Below are 27,483 nucleotides of genomic sequence, written 5' to 3'. Positions count from 1 at the left end.
GAACTCACTTGACTCTCTAGTGCATTTGTTATAGTCTAGTGAGTACCTTTGCCCATAGATAGATATTAATAACTCTACATATTTAAGGAAAATAGTAGCATTTCAATCTTGAACGGTAATCGATATAAAATCTAAGATTTTAGAAAGATGGGGTGGGAAATCGGGGTAGTCATATGCTACTTTAAGAAGATCTGAAATAGCTCATTAAATTTTTTTTTCTTTTTCAAGTATACACCAAGTATAGGTTGGTAACAGGCCTGATTTTGGAAAATTGTGAACAGAGAATAAAAGTGTGATTCTTCCTCTTTAATAGTCTTCATGATTAAATAATGAATCAATTTATTTGTGGTGAGTTATGTTATCCATATTTGTTTTCATTTTTAGATTTATCAAATACAATTCCCCGCAAAAGAGATGGGGAATACCAGTGATAGTGCTGAAAATGTAAAACATACAAAATCTGCATGTCTAAAAACATTATCTTATACCTTTAGAATTTCTAAGTCGAATACATTCATTTTTTTAAAAGACCTAGGATCCTTGAGCAGGTTTTCTGATTATTGTCTTGAATGACTTCTCTTTTTTTGCTTTGTTTTTGTCCTTCACCTCCTCCTTACCCCTCTCCATCCATTCTGCTGAGGGGTGGGGGGAAGTTGTCCTCTCAGGCAAGGACAGGAAGGAAAGTGAATGGCAATCCCGAGAGGCCAAAGCTAATGGGGGCTTTGCGGATCTTTCAACAGGGGTTGTCAATGATAATCGTGGGGGAGAGGGCTCCGCTAAGGGCACTCTGACCTCTTGGTAAACTATTTGTTTTTCATTGTATTGATTAAAAAAACAAGCCACTGGCCCATAACTCTTCATCAACCAAGGCCTGTTGTTTTTAAGAATCTTATGCATTTATAATACACTAACTCAGAAAACCCCAGATCCCTCACTCTGTTTTACTCTGCATTTCAGGCAAACCTGATTGTTGGTGATATGAAAACAGAATCCTTGAAGGAGGCAGAGGAGGTGCCCACTTAACAGTTTTTGAAAGAACATGACTCACAAATTTAAATAGTGTAATACCTTGAATATTATTAAACCATCCAAAAAAGCATTCTTGTTTATTCTGAGTATCTAAAGACTAAAATATGTTTAATCTTATTTACCTTTTGGCCGCAGAAAGGTATTCTGTTTAAGTATTTGAAGAAAGTGAGGTGGTTTTTCCCCTTAGTTTAGTGTAGAATCTAGTTTTCTTCCTCAGCACGCTAAAGTAAAATTCAAGGACCCAAGGTAACTCGATCGCTTGCAAGTACGAACCTAGATAAACCTTATAGCAGAGAGAAACCTCCAGGTTGTATACCTACTGATGTTGCTTACTAAAAACTTCTGGAATAATGGTGCTTCTGGTTGTGTTTCCAATAGCAATGTGATTACAGCGCACTGCGGATTAAGTTACCAATCCTTTGAATTCTGACCTTCTGTCTAAAACAGCTTTAGAGGTTACTCTTTTTTTTTTTTTTTTCCAATTTGGGATACTGAAGGGGGAAAAAGTTAATGCTGCTTGAAGGAAGAAAAAGTATAAAAATTTCTATAGTTTATTTGGTTTGGGGGGTTACCCACACCTCCTAGGTAATTCCTTTGCAACAAAAATAGAGTTTCTTGATGCTATACACTTATACCTCCGAATGTATCAGGAAACTTGGAGTGCATTTTGAACATAATTATTTCCTCCGTGAGCATATCACGCATTTGTGATGTCATGGCTATTAACATCAAAGTGTATCACACTGGGCAACTGAAATTAAGGAAGCAAAATGTAAGAAATTGGTATAACTGTGAAGCAAATTGTCCATATAATTGCTTGCTATAAACTTAAACCCTGAGTGTCTCCTTTTTAGTATAAAGAAAAAGTTGGGACTATCTACAATCCTTACTGTAGAAAGATAATTCACCTTTTTTATATATAATGAAGGAAAAAAACATACCTTCTGATTTGATCATTTCAAGTTTAAAGATTCCTCACATTTTTTGTTTCCTTTTGACCATTTAAGGTGCTTTTATTTTTGAAATTGCAAACTAACTTGTAGTATGTACTTGGGAATAATCATTTGTTTATAGTGATTATGTCTATTCCATACTGAATGTATAATTTTGGAATATATAAACATAGGTCCTTTCACAGGTCACTTACCTCTCTGGATTTGTTGACTTCATAGGATATCACCTTCTTTCCAAATGATAATACCATGCAGAGACATTAATGTCACTTTTGCTCCATCTACTATTTAGCAATGTCTTTGATGGTGCTGATAAATGAGGCCCATTCAAGAACAAATAAAGGGGAAAAACCATATTTTTAGGGCAAAATTCATAAAAATATAAAATGCCTAGCACAGTGCCTGGCATGTAGTTAGCACTTAACAAAGGCTAATTCCCTTCCTCCCTCCATGAGCTGTTCATTGTTTCTGAAGAATTTAAAAACTGTGATCCTGGCTGTCCTGAACCTTGGACAACACAAAGCAAATTTCCAGATCCTCTTACATGTTTGGAAGGTGCTGACAAGATTGGTTTTGCCCATGGCTTAGAGAAAAAAAAATGTCGAAGAGGAGACAACCTAGGTTTTCTAGGTTGCTACGTGCCAATTTACAGCGTGAGAAAGCAAAGGAGCTTATTGCTGAGATTAAACGTATGCTTCAAGACTAATTATTTACATATTTTTGGCAGAAGGAAGAAAAAGCAATTCCTTTTGCCATTTGGGGAAATCAGTTGATTTTGAAATAGACAACCCCTTGTATCATATTTTTCATAAAGTGCCTTTATTATCTTGTTTCCTTTTCTTAAAAACCTATCACTGCCCTAGCTCCCATTATTAGTTTCAAGAAGTGCTGCTCAAAATTTCCATTAAGAATAATAATTTTTAAGAAAACATCCTATCGGCCGTCATTACTGCATAGGATAACAAGTTTCCTATCCTACATAAATAAATGGTTATTATTGATATAGAATAAGTAATGTGATTATTAGGAAGTCAGGAAATAGATTACGTTTTCATATTGTGTTGGTCTAAACATGGTAATAGTTATTAAAATAATTTTCCATGGTAGTTAATAGTTAGTAATTACCTCCTTCACCTTACTGTTAAAAGCTATTCACATTGGAATTCGAATGGAAAACATTTAGCAAAATACTGGTAGACGTTCAGTTTCACGGATTTTATATCACTCTCAAAATAAATAGAGGATGTTTTACTTGGTTGCATTTCAGCAGAAGGCTACTGGGAGGGACACTCTCCTTGTGGGTCTTATGCCAGTGGAGAAAGAGCAGGTCATGGAAGTGACCACTCCAGGTGCCAGCAGGCGTCGTAATGTCAGCCATCAGACAAGGTTCCAATGGTTCCACAGAGAAGCCAGAAACGCCACGATGTGGACCACAAGAAAAAGAAACTCACCTGGAAACAGAAGGACTAAAGTCCGGTGTTTTGAGACACTCTTATTTGCCACTCTACTTTGGCCAATTTGAATTACAAAATGCTGACTAATTCCAAATATTGATTTTAATAATGTGGAGGAAATAATGACTAGGATTTTCCCTCGGAAGAAAAAGCATTGGTCTTTAAATGCTGAATGTATCTTGCAACTTACTATACCATTATTCTTGAGAAATAATCATCTCACAAGAATTGTAAAAACAAAAAAATTAGACCATTGGTTATTGGAGCAGGTCATAGCATGCATGCTTACTTCTGAAATTGTTTCAAAGGAAACATAAATAGAAGAAAAATAACTTCAAAGTGCATCTTTGATTTGAAAACTTCACAACTATTCAAGTACTTTTATTATCTATTATGGTTACTGGAATGGGAAAGGGGAAGGGACGCTCACTGTGTTAGAAGCTTTGTTTCCTCGGTCAGTGTGTATTAAGTTTAATTTGATAATAAAAAGTTGTTTTCATTCTTGAAGGTTTAAAAAAGTTCTGAGTTACCTTTTAGATTGTTCTAATGAGTCCTTTATATCTGCCTTTATCACATATATATGTACACACATATACACACACATACATACATAAAAATTAGGGACATTTATTTATACTTTTGATAGTACCTTTACTTAAATTTTTCTGTTAATCTAAAAGCACTAAAAACTTGTATCAAAACGGCCAGCTTCTCCTATATAACCAGGCGTGTATCTAGGCAACAGCTGGCTCTGTCAGATGAAACCTGTTTGGAGATACAATGTATAAAAGATTTTCCCTCATTGATGGCATTCAAATATTTCACTTACATCGAATATTTCAAGTGTTTTCCTTTTCTAGATAAAAGTGTGTATTTTTCGTTTTATCAGGGAAAAAGCATATTGGAACTTTTTAAAACTTCATATGTTTCTATATTGAGATGTTTGCAGCAAATATCAGAGAGTAACATTTTCTACTATTACTTTTTTTTACTAATAGCAAATGTTCAGCAAATGCTCCTAAATTTTATTATAGTATATATGACTGTATTTAGGAAACAATTTCGTCTTCATAGTGTAGGGTTAGATTATATAATTATAGTTGTTGAAAACTTAGAGATAGGAATTTAATTATATACTACAACAAACTGGGGCTTATGAATAATGGCTTAAATGTTGGCTATTTATCATAGAACAACTTTATTTTTGATTTAAATTGTATGCAATAGTAATTATTACATATTCGATATTCAAAAGAGGCAGCCAGACAGAATTTATGGGTAAACATGATTGTTTTTAATCCATCTAGTTCAGCTTTAGGAAAAGGAAACTTTTCGAAAGTGGTAAATATGCACATGGATATTACTTTTAGCCGGTGACTAAGCTCTTTGTTACATAATCTGAAGCATGAGCTATAGCATATCAATTAGTGGTCACATTACATTCATCATGCTTTTCAGAATTTTCTTCATAATTATATGCATCATTTATTTAATGGTTTTTCTGTTTGGCTATGTAATAAAATAATTGAATTTCAGCATAAAAATGTAATATGATAAATTTGAGTATAATGTGGGGGAGTAATTTGTACATATAGGTGACGTACTTTACATGATATTCCTGCTGTTTTGACTTTATATAGTTCATTATTCTGGATTGGCCAATATAATAGTTCATGGATCAGAAAAATAATATTTTACCCTTTTCTATTTAAAATAATCTTTAAACTGTGAGAAGCCTGAGTACAAGTACTGAATGTGAGGTTTCAAACCGGGTTTAATTCTCCAGACAACACCTCAAATTTTCTATTTTATGGATCTTAGAAATAAATATGGTTGCAAAAGCATCTACTGTTTGATATCATAGATTGAATTAAAATAACATTACATTTTATCTGATGACACTAGAAACCTCCATTACAGACTGTATTTTATTTTCTGTGTATGTATGTTAGTATTTTAAATTGCTGATACTTCTGGTTTGCGAAAGTGCTGTAGGTGGTAGCATAATTCTATTTCTGCTGCATTTCTGGACATATCCAATAGCAATCAACTGTTTCTTGACCTGACTTCCCAAATATGGTAGATGACTAGCCCATGATCCCTTGCTGGTACTACACGAAGTGAAATCCTAGGTGAGTTTGCAGTGTAAGTTGTCTCCTAGGTTTGACAACGTGTTCTTTCTTGAGGAATGTAGGCTGGCATGCTTTCCCAGGGAAGAGGGGGGAAAGTCTATTGAATTTTGGTCATTGGAAACTTTTTGGTTTTGTTTGCATGGGAATGGTGCTTTCATTTACAAATTAGCAAAATAAAGGTAAGACTGTGTCTGTTTCATTAGTTGATCTGTAAATGTATTATAAAATCATTTAAGAAGTTATTGTGATTTTTAAAAATATTTTTCATATAAAGCAAGAGCCTAAAGAAAAAAAAGAAAAAGATGCTCTTTTTTTTTTTTTTAAACAAAAGGCTAAATAAGTAGAATAGTATTATATGGTGATGACAAAATAATTTTAAGGAAAATCCAGTGGGTATAAAGATTTTATTTTAGAGCATGGAATTAGTTATGATGAGTGAGTAGTATCAAAATATACATTTGTATGTGAGCTACGGTATAGGGCTGGCAAATTAAAATATAATCATTAGTCACATTAGTAATGCCTTCTTTAAATAGTTGAAATTAACATAATGGTTAAGCCATTGATCTCATAACTGAAGTCATGTCTCTGCATAAAACATGATATCTTAACTGAAGCTCAACTTTCTAGTTGAATGTTATGGATCATATATTCCGAGCTTAGTGAGAATTTTTTAATAGAATAAGCTGCAAAGAAAGAGTTCTCTATACAATGCATCTTTTCTCAAAAGCCATTTAAAAATATGAACACTGAATTATTATCAGGTTCATGTCATCAGGCTTCATTGAAGACCTGCCATTCTGGAAATCGCTGCAGAATCACCCTGCAGGCTTTCCTTGTTAATCTCATAATAGTTTACACATTCGTTCTTTCCCTCTCTTTACTTACTGAAAATGGCCATCCTAATTTTTATTTTCCTCAGACCTGTTACAGGGGTAGGTATACATTAGGAAAAAAAATTCTTCAAAGTATTGATTCCCCATATTTCAGGGCCTGAAAGAAAAGTTTTGGAAAAGTGTGAAAGATAACGTGCAACTACTCCCCAAAGATCTTAATTGGTCGCCACTGCAGCAGAGAGGATGTGTGCGTGTTGACAGTATCTCAGAGAAGTTACTCTTGCACAGCTGTTTATTCAGATAGCGTGGGGCGCGTTCATTTACATAATAATTTTTTTTTTTTTAAAGCAGCAAGGTTGAGTCAGACAGAGCAGTGCTCCTTTCAATTGTTGCATTTAAACCAATAAGGTTAGGACAAGAGAATAGCTGTGGTCTGCGTTGCAAAAACAAAAAAAGCCCCGAGGCTCCATGGGCAGACCTACAAGGCTGCACAAACAAATCAGGGGATGAGATTCTGCTGTTTCTTTGTCTGGGGTTCTCAGATGCTATCAGCCGCTGCTGTTTGCTGGGGAAAGAGCGCGGGGCGCAAAGCTGTTACCAAACAGAACGGTGGGAGCTGATGGCTCCGAGTTTGGGGCGAGGTAGAAACTCTCCAGTGCCACTTCCGACTTTAAGCCTTCCTGTTGCCGTCCACTGTGGCGGGTTTCTTCCTGGGGAAAGCGTGCTCGCTCAGTGGCTCGGCCGCCCGAGCCTGCAGCAGCGGCCAGGCGCCGTCCTCCCGCGCCGGGCTGTCCCCTGCAGGGGCGCTCCGCTTCCAGCAGCGCCGCCGCGGCTGCACCCGAGCGCCTGAGAGCCCTCGCGGTCCCTGTCCAGGAGCAAAACTATGTCAGGAATGGAGGTTTGCTAAACCAGAAAATTCGAAGGAGCACATTGAAACTGGTGGCTACAGCAGATGTAAGCGCTGTAAGTACGAGCTGACTGTTTGAAAAATTGTGCTGACTGGCGACAGCTGTCCTGTGGGCAAAGCCCGAGATAACAGGAGCGCTTTTATTATTGTTTTGATTTGTTTTCAAAGAAAAACATTATGGCATGGGGAAAATTATGACACTTTGTACCTAGTACTTTATTAGCCACAGGGTTCCATTCTAAAAGTGTAATTCCTAACCCCCAAATTATCTGAGCAATTAGGATCATTAAGAGATAATGGCAAATTTATTGTTAACAATTACTTTTTATGCTCTATATAAATAAATATAATGCAGGGCCTTATTCTTGGGGAGAGATTACTTCATATCACTTTTCTGAAATGCTGCACCAGCCTTAACTATTACTGTGCGATATTGAACAAAGTGATAGGTGTATGTCCGTTATAACACGTACAGAGCTTTTATCACACATTTAATTTGATATGGAAAAAAAAATGAGAAAGGGTTTCACATTTGAAAGGAAAACAGATAACAAAAAATTGATACCATTTTTTAAGGAAGGAGCTCTTTTTTCTTCAATGAACAAATTTCCCAGACCTATTAAACCGGTTCATCCTCAAAAGATGAAATAGTAATTTGCCGAACGAAAACATTTTGTCCACTCATTGACACTTGATAACAAGATTCTTAAGCTTTGAATTATCATTTGAGATTTTTGCCATTCAAAATCAGTATATGAATTGCTAATGACTCACAGGCTTAGATTTCTTGGGAGGAGTTTTTGAACACAGTTAAGCATGGCCTTTGCAAGAATTCAATAAATTCAGAGCTGTCATTGCCTTCAGACATGCGTTTTTATGTTTCATTCCTTAAAATGGCAAGGGGTACAGAAAGTCCGTGGTTCAGCACGTTAAGTGTAGTTTTATAGGTTTGGGGTTGTTTTTATAATCTGCGCTTCAGGGTGGGTTTTATTTTATGTTTGTGTCCTCCCACCTTTTTGGGGTCTGAGGACATGCATACATGAATAGTCATGCTTTTGCATTATCAAATATTTGATATTTGACTTTCAACATGCCTGAGTTCTCCTAAGGCCTAACGTGCTCAGTAAGTGAGCAAGCAGCCGTGGATTTTCAATCTTTGAGAATTCTTTGCGGTGACAGACATAGGAGCCTAATTGAGCCACTGTTCACTTTTAGAGTGCCAAATGGAAGTCCACTGCTATGTGAGTTTCATGGACATGATAAATGATTTTCTTCTGTAAAGAAAATTTCCATTTGAGTGTGAAAAATTTTGTTCAGAATACACTGGAAAGAGAAAAACACTTCCGGCAAGAATGAAATCCGCTTATTTAATCAAATATGAAAAGTATTTTCATTCAACATTTTGAATAAAAACTATTTTTGAAAACCTTGAAAGCTATAGGTAGAATCAATGTGATTCAAATATTTGTTTTTGTTTCCATGAGGACTTTTTTGGCATTTTCTTTAAACAAGATACTACGAAAACTAATAGAATATATTACGTTAGAATAATCAGCAATAGTTTTAAGCATTAATTTTTACAGAGTCTTTGCTGAAGAAGGAAATACAGCTTAACATATAAAAAAAGTCTTCCTTTTCCTAGAAGTTCATTACAATTTTAAGTTCAGGCTTTTATGTTTAAAATGTAAGGTATTACAACACTGATTGAGGAGAAATTTTAACAAGACTATATTCTGCTCAACATGCAGGTTTATGTCGAAGGAACCTTTTCTTTAAAGAAAAATACATTGTGATTAGAAAATTGCCATTGTCTTTCAGAGTACTCAGGTTGGCCTGTGGTTGGACGAAACTAGCTTGGTTGCCAACTCTATTTATTTAGATAAGCTCAGTACTTTCGCTTTGAAAATGTCCTTTTAGTTAGGAAAAAAAAAGTTTTAAATTATAGTCATTTTATAAAAATTGCTCCTAGCAAGCAAAAAAAAAAAAAAAAAGCCTATGGAAAACCCATAATTTAGACAAGTACCTACATTTTATTTGCTCTGTGCTGCTGAGATTTAGAATCCCCTTCCATTTACAGTTTACTTTTCGCAGAACATTATTAACTTTTTGGCCGCATGCACGATCTTCTGTCAGATGCTTTTGATTTGTAATTTAGCAAAGTATAATAAACAGTGCAAAAGTCATGAATTTTGCTCTGCATCCTGAGCTCTGTGGTAGGGAAAATGTGATAAAATGTGTACCTTAAGTCTTGTTTGATGATCTCTCAAAGCAAGTTTGCCTTCTGGAAATAATTTCTGGGGTTGAAGAGCATGGTATTAACAGATTTAATGTGGCTATTCAATGGATTGGCGAAGTACTATGTGAGGTTTAACAAAATGAGAGAGACAAATTGAACATCAACAAAAGTTACATCTGTGAAGAATTATAAATTTAATTAGAAAAAAAGGCAAACTTAAAAGACCTCATTAACTAATCAGAAGTCAAAGTTACTAGTTTTCGGATTCTTGCATTTGAATGCTGGGAAGTTCTGGGATCATCTTCTTCTTTCTCTTTGAATTTTTACAACTCTGTGGATCTGCTACCAGGGTATCCTATACAATGAGTTTTGAAGGACATTAAAGGGAAATTTCTTCGTTGTAATAGAAGATGACCATTTATTATGTTCTGGGAAATATTTTTATACTCATAGAAGCATTTGAATTAAAAATACCAGATGGGGAGAAAACAAGCAACATATTAAGGGTATGGATGTAAAACAGAACGCGTGGGCTTACCGAATGCTACCATCACTTTGCTGGAAACCATGAAATAATAGTTTTCTCTTTTGAACGGAAATATCCTTAATTCATTATTTTTGAAACACATAAGGGCTTTAGGCCTTTCAAGCACAGAAACTTCCGGAGATATTGTCAAACATGGAGGCAAATCGATAGCAATCAGAAATAGGTGTTTTTAGCTCAGTCATTATGGGAGTATGTTTCCTTACTGCACTGTAATCTTGTACTACACATAAAAAACTAAAAGCATGTGAAGTGTAGCATTTTGTAAACTGTAACTAATTTTGCTCACATCTGTGTCTAATTGTTGTCTGCATTCGCATTCTTGAGAGTAGATTTATTTTTCCTGGACCACGATGTGGATTCAGCTGACCAGCCTAAGTGAGGATTAGTTGTTTTAAAGTTATTTTGATTAAAGAGTCATTTTTAAATACAGTAACACACAACACATGGTTTAAATAATCCTTGAGACACAAAAGAATATATCTGAAGTATACTTAATGAAATGTAGATCATGGGTATGGACTTTAAAAATTATAGTATGTGAAAGTACAGTATAGACTGAGTCGAGCCAGTATAAAAGAAATATGTTGTTGTGAAAATGTATTTTTTCAGTGATGAAATGTGTTAGAGTAGTTTTTGTTCGGCAGTTCATTTTTTCTTTATTAACCACAGTTCGAAATTTAAATACGATAGGTTAAACCTCAAATATAAATATCAACAAACTTTCAACTACACAATGACACTAAAATTCCATGTCCAAGATTGTACTTTCCAGCGGATGTTAAAATGGAAATGTATTTTAACAATTCACAGAAAATATGGCTTAAATGCTCTTTCACATATTAAGCGAGGAGAGTTCTTAAAACTAAGTTAGTTCTCACCTATAATTTATTCCAGGTGTATAAAAATGGGGAGGGGCGGTTAAAAAAAAAAAAGGAAATTTAACCTTGAGGTATATTGCTGCTGTTTCTAAAGGAAACTATTTAATCTTCAGTGAGAACATTAATTTTAACAAAAATTGCCTAAGCCTGTTATCACAAATTGACACATCTGCAGGTATTAACATTTAATTTTCTTTTTATACCTAAGCATCTTTTAAAGATTGTTTTTCATCCTGCACATATTATAGAAACGCCTAACTAGAAATTTCACGTAACATTATACCAAGACATTTAGACCTTAATGATGCTTTCTTCTTCCTAGAAAAGTAGTGTTTCTTAGTTTCATAAATCATAATCAAAAAATAACAAGACTGAACAGAAGATGTTTGGCTGGATAACTTTAATGCCATTTGTGATGCTTCAGTTCTCATCTTTGTTCTGTAACCCTAATTGATGTCAGTTCAGGTTGAATGAAAATGCACATCAAAGATTTGAAATTCTGAGCCATTTTCAACATTATGCAGAGTGGTCTTCCCTACTGAGGCGTCAGCCTGAGCTTGCAAGCCAGCAGCCTAGCCTCACCTAAGCTTTATCACCTGCTAACATTTGGAGCTGCCTCTGGAAGGAAGGCAGCCAGTGATTATTGAAACCTGTATGTTAGTTAAATTGTTCAGTGACGTCCCCAAACACAGATTTATCTAGAAACAAAAGAGACTAAAGTGCTGGCTTACTGGGATTATTCAACTCTCCAGTCGCCTTCTCAGTTTAAAAGCTGGAAAATTCACCAAAAAAGCTAACTACTTTTTCTGTTTTACTGGGTAAGCACTCTTTGAATTTTAAATTGGCATGAGTAAATGAACGCATTTCTCAATGATGGGACTCTGGGTATGAAAACTTGCCTCTGCCCACTTACAGTTAGTCCAGCATTGCCTGAAAATTGCCCAGAAGCTGTTTCAGTGAAGGTTAAATGACAAATAGTAAATGTAGAAGAAAATCATTATGATAAGGATAAGAAACTGTCAGGAGTCAAAGGGGTGGGCGGGAGCTCTATTGCAGCTGGTGATAACAGAAGATGAAAGATCTTCTGAGGATGCTGGAGGATTACTGCTTGAACTACTGCTGTTAAACACGCTCATTTTGTTAATAGCTACTTTTTTCCAAGCACCTTTTCCAAGCTGCCTGGGCAAGGCTGCTTTGCGTGTTGATTGGGGGAGGGGTAATCCCGTTTGCAGCTGTCATAGGCCAGTGATGAATCACTATCCCGTCATTTGGCTGCCTTCCCCCCCTGAGAAGGGGAGGAGGAGGATAGACCTGCAGGAGGAAACAACAGTTGAGACCTCAACTTAAAGACAATATGCCTTTCACTGCTGCAGTATCCTCCTTTTTCTGTTTTGGTTAAAAGAGAGCATTGTCGTTCTCAGCCATGTGCTCTGTATAATTAAGAGCTGACACCGAAGCACAGTAACAACAGCTTCTAATTTTTTTACCCTTGATCACAGGTGCAAAAATCTCAAGCCAGTTCAGATGTTGCTGGTTCCTCAAGTTGCAGGTAAGGATATTGTTGATATTTGACATTTTGGAGATTACCTTTCTGTGACCCATATCTATTTTGGTCTGGTACTTCTTAATTATTTCTATTAATAGCAACAGCCTCAGTTAGAAATTATTTAACAGTTTATGGGGGGGGGGTGTGCGCGTGCTTGTAAAAATGTTTAAGAATACAGAAAGGGAATAAGAGCCTCAGTTAGAAAATGATTATGGGCTGTAGTTTTTGGTGTCCAGGAAAATTGTGAATGTTTAATGAGAATAAGGAGAGGACAAATTGGATTGTAAACCATTTCCAGTTTGAATTCAGAAGATTTTGGAGGGAAATAAAATTCACTTTAGAAGTAAAATGGTCCATGTTAAACTGCTTTAAAAACTGATATCCTCAGTCAGTTTAAGTACAACTTCAGAATTAAAGTGACTGCAGCTTTTATTGACCTGGTGGGAGTGAGGAGCAAATAGTATTAGCTTTATATATGTAACATTAGACATCCCCCCCCTTTTTAAGAAAAACACACAAAGTTTAAAATAAGGTAAATGGGCCCTAGACTTTTAAAAAATTGACTGTCAGAAAACAAAACAGTATCTAGGTATGTTTTTAGTAACTTTAAAAAACCCCTCTTCTCTCTGCATTATATAAGTGGGTTGTGAAATTATATTATATAATATAAATTATATTATACAAGTGAAATTGTGAGCATGAGTGGTGGCTTTTGTGCCTTCTATGGAATAAGTGAGTGCTGAGTCTAAGAACTTTCAGGGGGAGATTTAACTGTTTTTCTGTGGCAAAAATGCAAAATTACAGCATTGAAGGAGAGACCTCCTTATTTCCCTGAGTAAGTGACAGCTGAGGTATCCCGAGTGCTAATGCTCAGAGAGGCTCCCTGTATGTTGGCCTTATCCCTTTTCAATTGGGCACGCTGTACGTAATCCACAAAGCAAACAAGTGAGCCGACATCATAATGTTTTAATGCTGCATTTGTTTCAAGGGAAACAGAGGAACAATTAAGTAGTTTGCCAGAGTAAACACATGCATCAGGACTATCTCATTCCCTGTCACTAGACTGTAGGTTTCAAGTGTTTTATTTGGTTTGGAGACCCATTAAATTACAATGGGGTGGTAAATTGTAAGGGAGTACCTAGCGCTAATTTATTAGATGAAAGAGATTCCATAAAAAGTGATGCATTTCTATTACATGCGTTTACCTGTTTGCCTTTTCTTTTAAAGGCAAGAAAAATAATCTTTTGGGTTTTTTTAAGTAACAAAACCATGACCATTTTTTTTCTTTGAAAGTTGAAATAAATGTCATTGTCTCACGTTAGACCTTGCGACTTGAACTGTGTAAGAGGAAAAAAGAAATACCTATTAAAACTTCTGTGTGACTGTTTGGCAGCATAGGTAAGACAAGTGACTTATCCTTTAATAGAACATAGAATGAAAGGTTGACTGAGTCAAAATGCAAGATGAGCTATCCTAAGAAAATAGTTACAATTGACTTTTGTGTGTTTCAAAAGTGTCAAGTCATTAGCGCATTAAATAGTGGTGTTATGAACTTGGTGCATCTGTCCAACGGAGGCTTCTTGTCTCTAGGTCTATGGAAATGCAGGATCTAACCAGCCCGCATAGCCGTCTGAGTGGTAGTAGTGAATCCCCCAGTGGCCCCAAACTCGATAACTCTCACATAAATAGTAATTCCATGACTCCCAATGGCACCGAAGGTGAGTGTCTGCCTTCTCTCTGTTTATTTTTAACCAGTCTATGCTTTGTTATTAGGTGGTTATGATTTCAGTTGTCAAATCCATGAAACTACTGTTGTATTTCCCTGTTGGTAGTAATTTCACTTACAAATCAATATTTAGCAGCTGATGTTTCTAGGTTATTGTAACAGTTCATGGACTAGTTTTATTTTGCCTAATGCATACACACACGTGTGTGCGTAGCATTTTGAACTTTTGAGTGTGTTTTATCTTGTTGATCATGTCATCAACACAGTATCAATTCACCTTGTTTTGCTGTATAAGTGATGAAAATTGGGAGTTATTTCCTGTATTTTACTTTCCCCTTTTATTGCCAAATATAACCAAATTGGTTTAAATGTAAACGTTGGGCTAGACCGTTACTGAATATCAGTGAAATAATTTGTGTACGTAGTGTCCTTGTGGCTTTGGCCATTAAGATATAAGTAAAAAAACCTTATTGTTTATGAAATATGCAATCCTATTTGGAAGAAATACACAAAATTTATTTCCTTAAAGATTAGTAGACTTTTAACATGTGTTAATTCTAATTCTATATGTACAAATATTTATGTAAATAGAAATACTTATTTTAATCAGTATATGCTTGAGTTTAAGCATAAGGTTCTGTGTATATATTGGTACCCATTATGCACAGTCATTTTAAGTACCATGCATATTTTTTGAAACTTCAGCATATGAAAAGATGTGCAGCATATTCCATTCCATTTATTTCTACTTCAGTTTATTGACAAATTACTTCTTCACAGCTGATGTTTTTGCTTATTTATTCCTTACCAACTCTCAGGACCCTGGTAAACTCCGAGCGTAAGTTTTACTAGCAGTTTAATGAATTATCCATGATAGAATTCCATCCATAGACAGAACCCTAAACCATCATTTCCCAGTCACCATGGTGATCTTTCATCACAGTTTTTAAAAACAAAACTAAATGCTTTAAGATTATTTTTTCAGTGAAATATTCTAATAAGTTTTTAGGGAAGCCTTTTGAAACTTGTTATGAAATTTATAATAGGTAAAATATGAAATCAGTTGCTTCCGATATGTGAGGTTTTAATATTTACACCAGTAGGGATGATTTTTATGTGTGACTTCTGTATTTGGCTTTTATAAGTAAATACATGCATTTCCAGTGTTTATGAAAAATCTTGCTGTCAAACTTTGCTCAGGTAGCAAAAAAACTTAATTGTCGATAAAACACCTTTTCGTCTGAAACTTTTTTCTTCCCATTTTGATAGGCAATCAAAGAGAAATTTAAATTATTTATAGGCAGGAGTTCTAGTGTGTAAGCAGATCTTATAGAGCAAATAAAGTAAAAGCAAGCAGTTTTCTTTCCTCTCCTTTGGGAATCTGCCTTCAGGTGAAAGCATGTCTGCTGCAGAGTGGGGACTGGGTGTGGGTACACTCACAGACATCACCGCAGGCCCCTGCACCTCCGACTCTGGCCAGTGTCAGCGTGAGGGGAGGCCACAGCCAGGAGCAGCAGAGGGGCCATCGGTGCCACCTTTCATCAGGCATTTCTGTCACTGTGCAGTCCAGATACGACAGTCATTCAAAGGACTTAACCATACAGGAGACTAAGTATGTTACACTGTTTGCTTCCTAGGATGTGCCAGTACATATTGGGAAGAGCAATTGTGAAATACTGATAGTTAATTTTTTCATATATGAAGGAAGGAAATAGGAATAAGAAGTTTTCATCTTCTTGACATTTTACTGGCCAGTTGTCTCCCACAAAGTAAGAACCACATAGCATTAAAACAGAGTATGTGTTTGGGGCCTGTCCCCTTGGGTGGCTTTGTGTGAAGGATACGTGGTTTGTTTCCTTAGTGCATGTGGAGTGATCATTTCTGAGTATTTACATTTCATAGCTTGATTTATGTATTGGAATACTATATATTTATTGTATTTTTGCATAACTAAAATAAGTTCAACATAATAAGGTATTTCAGGTAATTTTGTGATCTTCTGAACCATCCACTCTGAGAAATACTCAGAAATTATTCCTTACACTCCCCCCCTCAAATCTTAATTGTGTTATGTCTTGGAAATGAATTTCTTAAGACCCCATTTCAGGCAAATACAGTTACTCATTTTAGCCTGTTTTCAGGCATCCTTCACTAGTGTAGTCTGCACAGGTTATGGTGGTTGGAAAATGAACTTAGAAGATATCAGTGTAAATTAGAATCAATGAAGAATGAAGTTGTTGACCGGCATATTGAGTTTTGCATTAGTCTACAGTTTGAAAATATGGACCCAGACTTTCTTCATGATTCTTTAACATGGCTATTTAGATCCAAACAGTATTAGTCATTTCTAGGTTACTGTTAACTTTGTAATTTGATTTCTCATGCTACTTGTATGTCCTGTAACATTTGTTTCATTCTCTCTGTCACCACTAGAGGAGTTAAGCTTAAAATTAGTGAATTCATTAATGCCTGGCAAGCTTCCCTAGAATGTAATCATTCTAGATTTTCCTATTTCTTCTTTGAAATCTTATTGGGTTTGAAAACAGCAGTGTTTATCCATGAATTAGAGGAATGAAATCAAGAAATTCATTACAATTTAAAAGTCTTTATCCATCACCTCCCCAACTCAACAAACATTTCCAGCTTTTCACGCCAGGATTTCTATTTAAGTGACTTCTCTGCAGTCCGGTTGAAAATCATCTCAGCCCAGTTGAAATTAATTAGGTCAGCAAAACTTCCATTTAGTTGACACAGTTGTTGGCTTTGCCTGCATTTATATAGGTTGTCTCCTCACTCAGAGACATTTTTCCTTCCTGCCACCACTTGTTCCTATAATGAGGCTAAGAAAACAAGAAAATCTCCTGTATCAAAAACCATAACTTCATCTGAAGAACAAACAAGAAGGGAATGGAATGGAGAGGCAGAGAATATTAAGTTTCTTCTTAAGTCTGCTGCCAAATTATCATAAGACTCAATGTTTGTAGGTTCTGTCCTCACAGGCTAGTGCCTATTTTCATGGTTCATCTAAGGGATAAAGACAGAAAGTCACTGAGCTACAGCCTCAAGTACTATAAGTTTTTTATTTCTCAGATGAAATGTTGTTCAGTTAAAATGGCTCTTGGAATGTGTCATATTTCAAAATTCAGCTATTTGTGCTTTTATAGCCTCTTCCAGCTTCCCTGTGAATTCTTATTGCAGTTCACCATGGATTTCACCTAGTTTGTAAGTCTTTGAAATATAAAATATAGGTAGATAAAAATATAAAATAGAAGCATAAATGAAACTTTGACCTCCACTGAAATAGCACTGTTAGAAGTGATGTTTCCAAATGAATCAATACATATTTTGTTCTTGTTAAACAATTCAAGCTTGACCTGAAAGAGACTAAGGAATGGTTATAAAAACACCAATCATGATCTTTCTTTGAACTCTTTCCCTTAGTCTTTTGGGCAGTTAGTCTTCTAAGCCAGAATGGAATAGAAAGCTGTTGTTGGAGAAATCGTGAAAGCATAATTTTTAAGAATTGGGCATTTTGGTGAGAATTCTATGAGATGAGGATCAAATCTGAGATTTCTAATGTTTGGGCATCTGTTCAAACTTCAGTATGGTAAAGGCTCTTGTGTTGATATTTGTGTTAAGTGTGAGAAGTACTTGGGAACGGTTCCTTTCCAGGCTCTGGCAGTAAAAGGATTGTTATTTACGTACCTAATTAAGGTCTTGTTTGCAAAGCACTGATTCTTTCCATCTTTGTTTTCTCTGTTTCTCTTAAGGCCACGGGAGCCTAAGATTGGTCAGTTCATATATTGCTGGTTTGAGTGTTTGTTTTTGGTTGTCTGGGGATAAGGAGTGGGGAAGGGCCCAAATGTGTTAGTGAACAAAGCTAAGAGCTCTTAATTTTGAATTTTTAAGAGTAAATTTAGATACAAATTTGAGATGAACCTTAAAAGTGTCTTACAATAGATAAATTTGTCTTTAAGTGAATAAAGCCAGATGCAATTGGAATCTTCATTACAAATCGAGTTTCAGGAATTCTAATGGTAATTCAAATAGTAATTTTAAATTGGTATATCAGATTTCCAAGATGATAACAGATATAATCTTGAATTAGGTGACTAAATTTTCTGCATTTAAAATTTATTTAATTAAGGATTGCCTATTTCAGGATGATAGGGTAATTCAATTTTACAAATTTACATTATCAGAATCTATTTTGAAACTGTTTTATCATTTCTCCCAAACTTAGAACACTAGTATATTATCTGAATTTGTTTTTCTCACTGTAATTTTAATTTAGCAAAGTATAGTACTATCCAACTAGATTATTTTTAAGAAATCTGATTTATAAGAAATATCTAAACTAGACTGTGTATAAAAATTATGGTTTGAAGCTGTACTTTATAGGCTATATTTATATATGTGTGGTCAAATATTCTGTTAATAGAAACATGGTAATCTAATTTTTTATTGTTTACTTTCTGCACATGATTAGTTTGGGAAGATTAGGGGACATTGTGGGTAAAGGAATTTCTAATAGACATTTTTAAAGTTTAAAGAACTGCAATAAGAATTCACAGGGAAGCTGGAAGCCATAAAATTAACCTCTCATAAATTGTTCTTAAGCAACAGCTATGAAAGAGCGAACAAAATAATTTGTTAGGATTTAATATTCGCCTGTATTTTGTATATGGGAATAATTTCCACATGCCTGCTGTTCATTAATAATAATAGTGGCTGATGTTTAAGTCATTAATCATGATGCTGCCCATTCTTTATGCTTTATTAATAATATGTAGAAAATTTTTTGAGATTGTTATTAGCATAATAGCTAAGAGACTCGGTCCCAGGTCCACTATTTCCTAGAGGTGTCAACTTGGGCAAGTCCGCTTCTGTGTGGCTTAGTTTCCTCATCTATAAAATGGTTCTACTGTTATTAGTAAAACTTCAGGCTTACTGTAAGGACATAACGTAAAACTTGTAGCCTACTTGGAAACTTCCTAAGTATTCTGTATCTATTAACTGCTATATCATATGTAAATAAGTCACTTCTACAATACAAATTTTATTTCATGCACAAAACCCCGAGGTCTTGAAAAGTTAAACCTGAACTTTAGCAGTAGCAAAAGGCACATGGCTTATAATTAGAACCACTGACAAGTTCAGTCTGAGTCCACAGGCTGGGTTTTAAAATCGTTCTATTCTGCAGAGGGAATATGAAGGTTGGACAGTTAAGTTTGTGAAATCAGCCTAGCAAAAGTGCTACATACCTGACTGCTGAATATCACTGTGGTCACCTTGTATTCCCCTTGGGAAGCTATGCACTGACACCAGAGCCTAGTCTACCCTTCAGAGCATTTTTTCTAGGATGAATTTGCAAACTCAATTATCAAACTTCGCACGGCTCAGCTGTGACAGCCATTCCAAAAAAAGAGTTCCAAAGTTGCTTTGAAGGGTGGACTGGGTGCCGGCATCAGTGCAGAGCTTGCCAAGGGGAGTGCTTCAAAGGTGACTGTGATGGTGTTCAGCAGTGAGGTGTAGCACATTTTCTAGGACAAGTTCACAAACTTAATTGTCCGACCTCATGTGATTCTTGTCATCTGCAAATGCATTTCTGATACCTTCATGCTAAAACAATAGTGCTTTCACGACTGCCATCCTTAAGCAAACAGCAGAGCTGTCCAAGAACCCATGGCAAAGGCTCTGATGACCCATGGACCTTGCCGTAAGGATGAGTCTGCAGGGGGGTTGTCAGGTCTGGAAGGTCTAGTGTGTGAGGTGTCTTCTTGGGGCCACATGTGCACAGTGTATTGCACCACTAGGTTCACTTTTAGGAGGTTGTCTCTTACTGGTTTTCAAAGCTTTAGAATTAATTATAATTCCGTCAGCCTCCATCTGTGTGAAGCCTCTCTGAGATGAAATGGAGATGGGAAGTCATCTCTGCTTTTTATCATAATGCTCATTATTATATGCACTTTGGATCAGAGTGCTGTTACTGTGAAACCTTCAAGGCAGCTGCAGTTTTGCTACTGCTAATACTTTGTGCCTCAGAAAATATCTTGAAGTAGATGATACATTTAGTCATACTTCTCTTGACTTTGGAACCAGATTTTATCAACCAAGTAGCACTATGTTGGTGTTTATTGGGGGCTCCATGGGAACAGAAATTGCTAAAGCCCAGAGTTGGGAAAGTGCCTGGAATGTTCTAGGAAAAGCAAGAAGTTCAGTGAAGCAGGAGGAGACAGGACAGTGGGTGCTATATGAGCTGAAGTTGAAGGAATAAAGTGGTGGTAGGTGTGGCCTTGTGTTGTACAGGCTCTAGCCTCTCTTTGAGAGCTGACTCTGTCTTTCATGGTCAGAATAAGGACTCTAATGCTGTTGCCTGCAACTAGGCTTAGGATTTCTGCAGAGCTAGGAGTCTTGATAAATTAAGAACTGGATGTGGAAGGGTTTCATCTCCTTCCAACTGCTAACAGGACAGAGAATTATAGTTCTGTGGCATCTCTCCCCTGGTTGGGCCAGAACTTTAGAATGAGCAGAAATACATCTCCCTGAGAGCATCCTATCTTCCAAGAGAAACCCCTGGTTCCTTCCATGGAGATATGTGAATCTCTAGTGAGGGTAGTATTTAGGCTAATTCACATCCCTTTGGTCCCAGAGTCCCCACTTTAAGTAATTCCTGACTCCTCCGTGACTGTCTTGGTGTGAAGGTAGAGAGATAAAGTGGTGTGTGTGTGTGTGTGTGTGTTTCTTTCACCTTGCTAACTTGGAGTGACAGCCGAGACTAACTCATTCTCTTCTCTTTGGCTCCAAGCATAAAATGTAATGAACAAAATTGCAGATTTTCTATTTTTTTTGTTTTTCTGTTTTTACTTTGGGTAGGAAAAAAAGTAATCTGCCACATAGCTGTCCTCAGTAACTGCCAAATATTGGTTTGACTACAGCCGAGAGGACACAAGTTTTGAGAAACTTCTCCAGGGTTTATGTTAAGTTTTAGGGCTCAGAATTGTTTATAAATGAGAGCTTTCGATAATTCTTGGTAATTTGCTTTTAATTCGTAGTCTTGCTTTTGCAGACTTTTTTAGTTTTATCTCCTGTCTCCAATACACCAAAAAAGGCAAACTACTAAACACATTCCAAGGAGGAATGCTCATGTCTTCCCTATAATACATTTGGGAACATTATTTTCTTCTGTGACATGAATCACGAATCTAAAATGCTTACCTGTTGTATCATTTCATCTATTGCTAATAAGAGGATTTGAGCAGAAAGAATACTTTTTACCAAAACAAAGACTATGTACCTAATCAGTTAAGTTTTTATTGTTTATTGAGTACATCGTTGTGCCCTGTGGGTACTTTTATCCTCAAAATAATCTTTAACGTAATTTTTGTGCGCCTCATGCGACTAGTCTGTGTTTATACAGCGTATGTCCATACTTAGCTTTGTTGGGGAAGAGATTCAAAAGCGTGTCGGGCCGATGCCAAAGCCCACATTCTTTTCACTCTAAAACATGAACACTCCATTAGCACTACTTAGGTTACTAGCCAAAAAGTTTGGTTCTTGCTGAAATGCTTTATCTTCCTTAAGACATTTTTATGGTGCCTTATTGAAGATTAGGACCAAGTTGAAAGATGCATAACATGCATTTATCCGTGTGTGTTTTGCCTAGAAGAGGTTCTACATTTCTTGAAGCCAGGACAGACTTGTTCACTACCGTGTACTCAGTATCCAGCAGAAGGCTTGGCAACAGGTTGATAAATATTGGTTAAATGAATGCCCGAGATCACTGAGAAAATAATGTAGGTGAGTGATTACCAGAGAAGGGCATCCATTAATGTTACTTGTAATATATTAAGACATTGAGTAAGTAGCTAAACCCTTTTTTGTGAATTTTTTGTTTGTTTGTTTTTGAAACAGAGTCTCAAGCTGTTGCCCTGGGTAGAGTGCCATGGCATCATCATAGCTCATAGCAACCTCCAACTTTTGGGTTCAAGCCATCCTCTTGCGTCCGTTTCTCTATTCTTAGTAGAGATGGGGTTTCACTTTTGCTCAGGCTGGTCTTGAACTCATGAGTTCAGGCAATCCACCTGCTTCGGCCTCCTGGAGAACTAGGATTACAGGTGTGAGCCACTGTGCCTGGCCTTTCTTTTTCAGTAAATTTCTGAAATGGATCATTTCACAGGTAGTTCATGTGGTAGCTGTGAGCTGTCCATTCACAGAATACCCACAGCCAACATTGCTGCTGTGTTTTAAGTGGCTCTTGTTCTATAGTGACTTACTTGCATTTTTCCCATACTGACTGTTTCATAAATAGAAGCTTCGACTGTTGGATTTAGTGTTTAGCAATGATGACATAATTTCCACATAGTCCACTAGCAACAGAGTGATATAAGGAGAAGGTAGTTAGTATACTTCGGTGTAGCATTTTTGCAAGATGATAAAGGAATGAGGGAAACATTCACAGGAGCAAGGAGATCTGTATGTATATAACACACATATGACTGCACTAGAACTAGGATATTGTGTATCTACACTGTATATCTCTTGCTACATGTTTAATTGAAGAAATATTAAGGAATCATATCTAGAAATTTACCAAACACCATTCTAATTGAGAAGTCTCTGACTAATAGGATTTGCCAACCTAGAATAAGATGGTTGCCATGCTTTTTGATAAGGGCTCCCTATATTCTGCAGAGGGGGAGGACACCTTATCATGACCGGGGTGACTGAGGATGGACTACGTGCACTGGGGTGACTGAGGATGGACTATGTGCACTGGTAGTTTTTAACCTGAGTCTCTAAGAAGGGATCGGAGAATACTGGGTGCCAAACCAGGGAGGGAGAGAGAGCAGTTTTTACAGCTATGGCACAGCTATCCCTAATGGCAGCAGTACTGGGTGTGTGTGTGTGAGGCATACTCAGAGGGCATAGAAGTGGGGCTAAGACAGCCCAGCAAAGCAGATGACACCATGGGTACAAGGTTCAGGCATTTGGATTTGCTCATGTAGGAGCTGAGGGATGTAAAGTCTTATGAACTGGAGAGCGATGTGATTAGATTTGTGGTTTAGAAAGTCACAGTATGAAACTGTATTCAGGGGCTGATGGGTGCTGACAAAGGACTCCGGATGAGAAGTAATGAAGGAGTTGATCTGAAGTCATGTGCTCACATCTTATCTTCTCCCACCCCCAAGAGACATGAGACTTGCCTTAAGGAAAGTGAAGTAGAAAATGAATAATATTAAAAATATAAGAAAGCAACATTACATGCTGGTGAAAGCGTGAGTTTTACAGTCAGACTAACCTGGGTTAAAAAATCCCAATGCAGCTGTTTTTTCACCATGCAACTCACCTGTGTGTTTTGAGAAGCCACAGAGCAGGGGCTTGGGGGTGACCCTGAAGCCAGACTGCCTTCATTCTAAGCCTGGCTCTGCCACCCATCCATTAGCTAATGTGTTGCTGAATAATTATGTAACTCCTGGTCTGTAAAATGAAGATGGTTGTATTCTCACCTATAGTGTCACTGGGATGGTGAAGTGAGTTGGTGAAGTGCTGAGAACAGAGCCTGATGCCTAGAAAGTGCCTACTTGCCATCAGCCATCGTCTCTTACCTCTGAGCCTCCAGTTTCTTCACTGTAAAATCGGATTGCCCCTTCAGCACAGGCTGTTTCCTATTTGATCTGTCTGAGACACCTAACACAGTTACTGTAAACTCAGAAATAGCAGATTGTATTAAATAATAATGTTATATTAAAAATACACCTTATGGGACTGGCTACCGTAGTGTCTTCTCATGAGGAAGGGACAGATTCTCTTCCTTGGAGATTCTTCACCTTGCCCAGTAAACTTTGCAAGTTCATGAAGTACTTACTCATTAATACTTGATGTGGGTAGGGTTTATGTCTGAGTACTCCTTCCATGAGTTGAAGGATGGGGGAAAAATATGCTCCAAGGTAGACTTTTGGTAGATTGATTACATTTTAGGCAACTAAACCATTTTTCCATATTGATATGATTGAGGTTCTGAGTCAGAGCCAGCTCATCTGCTTCCAATCTCATACACTAGTTTGTTTTATCATCCGCTAATTTGCAACATACACTGATACACCCTGATATTCTTAGACTTTCCTGTTGCTGTGCCATTCCCTGACTCCAGATCTCTATCAGAGGAATGGTTAAGGATGATAAAACCTCATTCAGAGAGCATTTAACTTTTTGGTGGATTTATGAAGATGTGCTAATTGAAAAAATTTGAAGCTAGCTGTGTGACCATGGGCTAGACTTTAACATCTTTAAGGTGCAGTTTCCTCATTTATGAAATGACAGTACTGTTATCTCAAGGTTGCCATGAGGAGCAAATGGGCTATTATTTGTGAAGTGCTTGGCACCATGCCTGGCATATAGTAACTGCTCAATTAATATAAACTTTTAAACTGCTCAATGAATGTAAACTTTTAAAATTATTATTCTTCCATTCTAAAAGTCTACTTTAATATTGCCTATGTCATAAATTGAGAATGTTGGGTGGTGCCTGTGGCTCAAGGAGTAGGGTGCCAGCCCCATATACTGGAGGTGGTGGGTCCAAACCTGGCCCCAGCCAGAAACTGCAATAAATAAAAATAAATTGAGAATGTCATGACTTGCTACCTGACCTCTTAAAAATGGAGCAGTCTTTCATACAGTTGTGCCATGCCAAGCTTATTATAAGCTGAAAGTATTTATATTCAAGTTTGTTTTCTAAATGTATCTATTAAAAGTTATTGAATAGCATATTTAAGATTTGTGTATTTCATTATATGTAAATTTTACTTCAAAGAAAAAAGCCACAAGTATGAATTAGAATTAATGATATGAACACCAAAGCATTTAGGGAAAGTGTTCTGTATTTGCACCTTCTTTTGAAATGCATGAAAAATAAGACTTTTTTGGAGTATATTATAAATGTCTTAGCACAAAAAATAAGTGAGGTGATGGTTATGTTAATTAGTTGGCTTTAAGCATTCCACACTGTATTTTAAATCATTATGATGTACCTCATCAATATATAGTTATGATTCAATAAAAGTTAAGTTAAAAAATAAGATTTTTTCAAAAAGAATACAGAAAAGTAAGTATAGTAACATGCTAATTGTAGAATCCAGGTGGTAGGGTAATAGATGTTCATTATATAATTCTTTCAGTTTTTCTATATGATATGTTTTAAGATACATTATTGGGGAAGAAAGAAGAAAAACATTTAGTTTTTACTGTATACAAAGAACTGGGGTGGATTTGGGAAGAGCTTAAGAAGTATATGGCACTACTCTTGTGTGAAAGTTGATTGTACTGATTGGGTCATCCTTGTCATACTCACCCAGACTAATTTTCTGTTGTATATACTATAATATAATACCTCAATATGGATAATTTAAAAGGAAAAGAAATTTATTTCTTTTAGTTCTGGAAGCTGAGAAGTCTGAAGTTAAGGGGACAGATCTAGTGAGAACCTTCTTGCTGGTGGGGACCCAGCACAGGGCGTCACCTGGGCGGGGCCCTGAGCATGCTAACCTGCGCTCAGGTCTCTTTGCCTCTTCTTACAAAGCCACAGTTTCCTTCTTACAATAACCCATTAATCTGTGAACCCATTAACTAATGAATAATTTAATCAATTCATGAGGGCAGAGCCAGGCAGAAACAAGCATTTGGGGTACATAATACCAGCTCTAAGAATTAAATTTTCTGCAGGCCCATCTGCAGACATGGACTGCTATAATCCTAATGCCAGTTTTATCTATTAACTTCTGAAACCTGCCATGACTCTCCAACTGGATTTTCCTGCCACAGTCACTCATGAGACCTTGCTAGTTTCTAGAAGCTTTTCTAATGCCAATGAGAATTCTTTCAAAACTATAGGAAACATTTCTTTTTCTAGTAAAACTCCCAACCTTCTCTTTGTTCTTCTGATGTGATGACGACTAGCCTGGTCTGTGAGTATGCCCTGAATTGCAGTTCTTTAATTCCTAAATAAAACATTTAACTTAGAGATTTATCTCTATGCGATACCTGCCTTAAAGAGTTTACAGGCTGGTTAAGAGAGGTAAGACTTTTTAAGAATTTGATACAAACTAAAAGGTAATAACATACCGAATAAATTAAGAAAGGTAGGATTTTCAGTCTTTGGCTTATAGTTTCCCAGGAGAATTGGAGAATTAATACCAAAGGTCAGCAAATTCTTCAGTGCAAAAAGCTTTGTGGGTAGAGGAAATTAACGGGCCACCTATATATTTAACTCTTTCACATATGGACATTCTGTTAGGTTACAATATAATTCTTTTTGTCTACAAAGTCACAGTAGGTTTTTGTCATTACATTTTCAATCAACAGATTGAAAATAAGCTCTCATTTGGGTTCTGAAATATTTTGGTGTTAGAAAGAGGGCTTCATTTTCAATAAGGTTAGAAGCCGCTGATCCAAACAAAAGTGCTCTCAGAGGACAGAAGAAAGAACTCTTGAGCTTGCTAAGGTCTGGCCAGGCTTCAAGGAGGAGATGGAATCTGAGCTGAGTGTTGGGAAATGGGTAGAATTTGAATAGGTTGAGAAGAGGTGGAATGCATTCTAAATGAGGAAGCAATACGAACAAAGGTAGGATAGTTGGGAGCCTGTGAAGAGACCAGTTTAGTTGAAGAAGGAATTGATGGTAGTTACGGTTGGAAGTGTCGGCTGCAGCCAAACTGGAGAGGACCCTGGATCCCAGACTGAGGAACTTGGACTTCCTCCTGGAGTCAGTATAGAAGCCACTGAATGCTTTGAACAAGAGACTGAAATGGTAAAATCATTTTAGGTGTTAATCTGATAGCAGTTTCAAGAATAAATTGGATTGGGGGAGAGATGCATGACAGTATGGAGGCTCGTGTAATGTGCTAGAGTTTATGTGTTAAGAACCCAAGCTAGCGTGGCAAAAATGCATTGCCAAGAAATAAGCATGGGGTTGCAAACGACATTTCAAAGGAGCAGTCATGATTTACTCCATATTGGGGTAGGAGGTGGTGGCTCAACGCCTGTAATCCCAGCACTCCAGGAGGCCAAGGCAGGTGGATTGCTTGAGCTCATGCATTTGAGACCAGCTAGAATAAGAGTGAGACCCCATCTCTAAAAAATAGCCGGGCGTTGTGGAGGGTGCCTGTAGTCCCAGTTAGTTAGGAGGCTCAGCAAGAGGATTGCTTAAGCTCAGGAGTTTGAGGTTGCCGTGAGCTATGATGCCAT

The 27,483-nt window shown here is 36.7% G+C and overlaps 1 protein-coding gene across 5 annotated transcripts in view; it reads left to right on the top strand.

Moving 5' to 3' along the window:
• Positions 1–27,483, top strand: part of EYA1 (EYA transcriptional coactivator and phosphatase 1) — a 308,341-nt gene that overhangs the window by 152,724 nt on the left and 128,134 nt on the right. For 3 of the 5 annotated variants that reach the window (XM_012809809.1, XM_003797263.2, XM_012809804.1), the window contains exons 1-3: positions 6,802–7,367; positions 12,472–12,521; positions 14,109–14,236. Coding sequence is in view for 4 of the 5 variants with exons in the window: in XM_003797263.2 (XP_003797311.1) it covers positions 14,113–14,236 (124 nt within the window). In the remaining variant the exon portion in view is untranslated. Of the gene's footprint in view, positions 1–6,801; positions 7,368–12,471; positions 12,522–14,108; positions 14,237–27,483 lie in introns of those variants that run through there. The other 2 variants (XM_012809807.2, XM_012809805.1) reach the window with 2 other exon arrangements.

Source organism: Otolemur garnettii, unplaced genomic scaffold (genome assembly GCF_000181295.1).
Source record: "Otolemur garnettii isolate 467f Iridium unplaced genomic scaffold, OtoGar3 scaffold00113, whole genome shotgun sequence".
Classification (NCBI taxonomy): domain Eukaryota; kingdom Metazoa; phylum Chordata; class Mammalia; order Primates; family Galagidae; genus Otolemur; species Otolemur garnettii.
This window is presented reverse-complemented; position numbering and strand designations above follow the sequence as displayed.